This window comes from Austrofundulus limnaeus, unplaced genomic scaffold, assembly GCF_001266775.1.
Source record: "Austrofundulus limnaeus strain Quisiro unplaced genomic scaffold, Austrofundulus_limnaeus-1.0 Scaffold103, whole genome shotgun sequence".
Classification (NCBI taxonomy): domain Eukaryota; kingdom Metazoa; phylum Chordata; class Actinopteri; order Cyprinodontiformes; family Rivulidae; genus Austrofundulus; species Austrofundulus limnaeus.
Genome location: NW_013952505.1, coordinates 1,362,425 through 1,366,064, shown reverse-complemented (window position 1 = coordinate 1,366,064; position 3,640 = coordinate 1,362,425). Strand labels below are relative to the sequence as shown.

Below are 3,640 nucleotides of genomic sequence, written 5' to 3'. Positions count from 1 at the left end.
TGTGTGTGTGTGTGTGTGTGTGTGTGTGTGTGTGTGTGTGTGTGTGTGTGTGTATGTGTGCTTTCAGGTGTTTGCCCTTCTTTCATACCGAATCCCATAAAGTGTGCAAATTCTCACTATGGCTCCAGGACTCACTAAACTGATCAGCAAAACATCAGGACCAGTAACAGGTATGTGGTTATTATGTTATGGTTAATAGCTGTGTTTTTTATTATTATAAAACCAAATGATTCATGAGCTTGGAAGCAGAACAGCCTCACTTCTGGGGAGTTGTCTGACACCACAGCTTCTTTCTTCAGGTCTCTCCTTGTCGTGTGTCTTTTGGATTAAGGTCAGCACTTTGATTTACCCGCTTTAAAACTTTAATCTTCTTTCATTTTTAATCAGTAAAACAATGTGTGTACTTTGGTGTTTTTTTTTCAGGATGTGCAGTTAAGCTTAAGACCTAAATCATGATACTACCACCACCATGCTACACAAACTGAGCTTTCTACACTGAAATAAACAGTTACATTTCATATAAATCAAAAGGTTCTGTTCAGATCTTTTATGTTCTAAAATATTCATACAATATCTGAATTCTCCACGTGATTTTAACAAACTACAACCTCAAATCCAGTGAAGTTGAGACGTGTAAAACATAAATAAAAGCAGATGATTTACAAATCCTCTTGAACCTATAATCAGTTGAATACACTACAAAGACAAGACATTTAATGTTCATACAGACATATTATGCTGTTTTTCTAAAAAAAATATTCACTCATTTTGARTTTGAAGCCTGCAACAGGTTCTAAAGAAGCTGGGACGGGGGCAATCGAAAACACATTCCACAGGTGAGCATTATAATTGGGTTTAAARGGTGCATCCACGAAAGGCTCAGTCATTCACAAGTAAAGATGAGGTGAGGTTCCCCACTTTGTGAACATCTGCAAGAGCAAATAGTCCAACACTTTAAGAATGTTTCTCAATRTACAATTGCAAGAAATTTAGKGTTCTCAACAGCATATTCTGATTTTACACTTTTTATGGTGTTATTTATGACTGGATGGTTGAATTCTGGAAAAAAAAAGCCATATTTTCAATTTAACATGTTTTAATTTWACAAACCTGAGCTTCAGTAGCGTGTAGAGCCATAAACAGTAACAACAGCTTGGTATGTACTCCATGGTCAGCAGCTTGGTCACACAATGCTGTGTTATATTCTTCAACCAGTATTTGTCTCAAGTCAGCCGTTGTGATTGGTTTGGTCACTCCAGAATGAACAGYACACCCAAGCTTTTGGTGTTTATTGGGATTAAGACTGCAAGTGAGGTTTTCAAACCTCTTCACTTCCAAATTCTGGAGGTAGTCTCTGATAAACCATGCTCTGTGGTGGTTAGTGTTATCTTGGAGGACGGAACTGGTCCCAGACAATGGACACTTGGGATTGACACTGGTTGCTAACGAGTGCTGATAATCAGGTACCAATTATAAATTTGATTTGATTTTCAGCACCTGCAGTACCAGAAGCTAAAAGCAAAAGTTTGTAGTAGAAGATTGTTTTTGTTGATGGCTGAGGATTTGGCTAATTTTTCATGTGTGCTGGACACATTCTGATCTTCAATCCACAGATACATTTTCTGAACAGATGTGGCACCATTAAGGACCATTTAAACATTCTTTTTCATGGTATAAAATTTGTTGTTAAGAAGATATTTTACAAAAAAGTACATTAATTTTTGTGCTGTCCCACTATGTAGTTAATAAAGTTAAACCAAGAAGAAGAAGAAAACACGAAGGAATTGAACTTGGATTTAGGGACTGATGGGGTTTTACAGGAAAGTCCAGGTTCTGCACAGATATTAATYAAAACTGTAGATTTACTTTGTGTATTTGAATGCTATTTGTGACAGACGCGAAGCCTCTGTAGATTATATTTAWGTTCATTCATATATGCATGTGGGTGGGAGGCCAAGATTGAATATAAAGTATGTTCGACTAATGCACAGGGTAATAATGTCCACCTGATTGTTTTATGCTAGAGCACCAGCTCTGTGAAACTTCCTCCTCCTCAGCCAGGTTTTAGATTAAGCKGATCTAGTTAAGATTCCCACTGTGGCATATGAAACTCCTGTCAAGGCTKCCTGAGCGCTACGGGTCCAGCATGCAGCTTGGATGACTGACACCGTGTCTCATTCTCCTCCGAGACTCTGAACTGTCAATAATTTAGCACCRAGGTGCTCCTCTGCAGGACGAGCACTGGGAAAAAGCTGTCGTCCCACGCTCACTTCATAATTTCTCTCTCAATCGAGAATTCCTTCCCCACCCCCATACTCCCACCACCACCACCCCACACATGGAGTCATTCTTTCTATATTGCACCACTTCAATAATTCAAAGTCAGATATGAAAGTCAATGAAATTTGCCATACCTCTGGTCATTACGATGCCTGCCAGGGATTTGTGTCTAGCGTGAGCCGGACTGCAGCCCCCCACCAGCGACCGGTACTTCTCCCTCACCAACTGGAATATTGAATTGGCAAARTCCTGGAAAACAGAATCGTTCCTTTAATTTTTACCAAACCCAGTCTGAGGTGTATGATGTTATTCTTGAATCTGTTTTGGTAAATCGTTTATTTCATACAGAAGTCACAATGTCCAAGCATCCAATTAATTTGGTTTCCTGTAGTCAGTTTCAGTGTTATAATTGAATAAAATTCACCTAACATGCACCTTTTTACAAAAAAAATGGTGGGGTATTATTGTACTTCAGTTTTTAGTACAATTTAATCCTGATTAAGTAAAAAGCTAGACACAAACATATGTATAACAACATACAGATGCACTGAATCGGCTCTGTAAAGAAAAATGTACATGCTGCTGAAAAGCAAAAGATTGATAATGATGTTTTTTTGTGTCTGTTAACAAAATATCTCAAGAATCAATGGTAAATTTTAACAAAACTCCAAGAAAAGAATCACTGGACGCACATCTACAAACTGATTCACTTTTTATTCAGCCCAATTTAAGATAGCTGCAACAAATATTTGAMCTTATAAAACACAAAAATGGCTGTGGCTCAATCAGTTTTGCAGGAAGTATGCTAAAACTTGGTGTGGTAGTAGCTGAGAGTCATTCCCAACTTGCACTCCAAGCAYGAACAGTCATGATCCTTGTGTATTGGTTGTATTCCTTGTGATATGCCACTTTTTTAGTTCTGTTTTCTTCCCAGTCTGTGTTGTAGTTGTGCCCAGCTCCCCTGTGTCATTTCTCATTTCTCCCCCAGTCAGCCTTCAGCCCTGCGCCTCCCACTCATACCTGCTCCTCATTGTCCTCCCCAGGAGCCCTCATTTAAATACGGTGCATACATAACCCACTGGATGGATATAAATTCAGCTTTCAGAYGGTATAATTGTTGACTCAACAACTGATCAAGCTGTTTCTCCAAACTGAGGTTGTTCAAAGAGCTATGCACTACAGGTAAGATATTCATTGTTCATAATCTTTGCATTAAACCCCACTTTAAAATATTTGAAGTATCTCTTCAAGTTGACAGAAAGATGAATAAATTTAAATTATGTTTTATATTAGTGTGATTTTCTGTTGAGACTCACTATAAAAACATATGGCATGAACTAACACAGACAGAAAGATTTAA

General features: G+C 38.2%; 1 protein-coding gene across 1 annotated transcript in view; it reads right to left on the bottom strand.

The window, feature by feature from the left end:
- The window catches only part of adarb2 (adenosine deaminase RNA specific B2 (inactive)), a gene marked incomplete at its 3' end in the record, with an annotated part of 174,016 nt that overhangs the window by 38,421 nt on the left and 131,955 nt on the right, over positions 1 to 3,640 (bottom strand). The window contains 1 exon segment of the mRNA XM_014013538.1: positions 2,415 to 2,529. Within this exon segment, the coding sequence (XP_013868992.1) occupies positions 2,415 to 2,529 (115 nt within the window).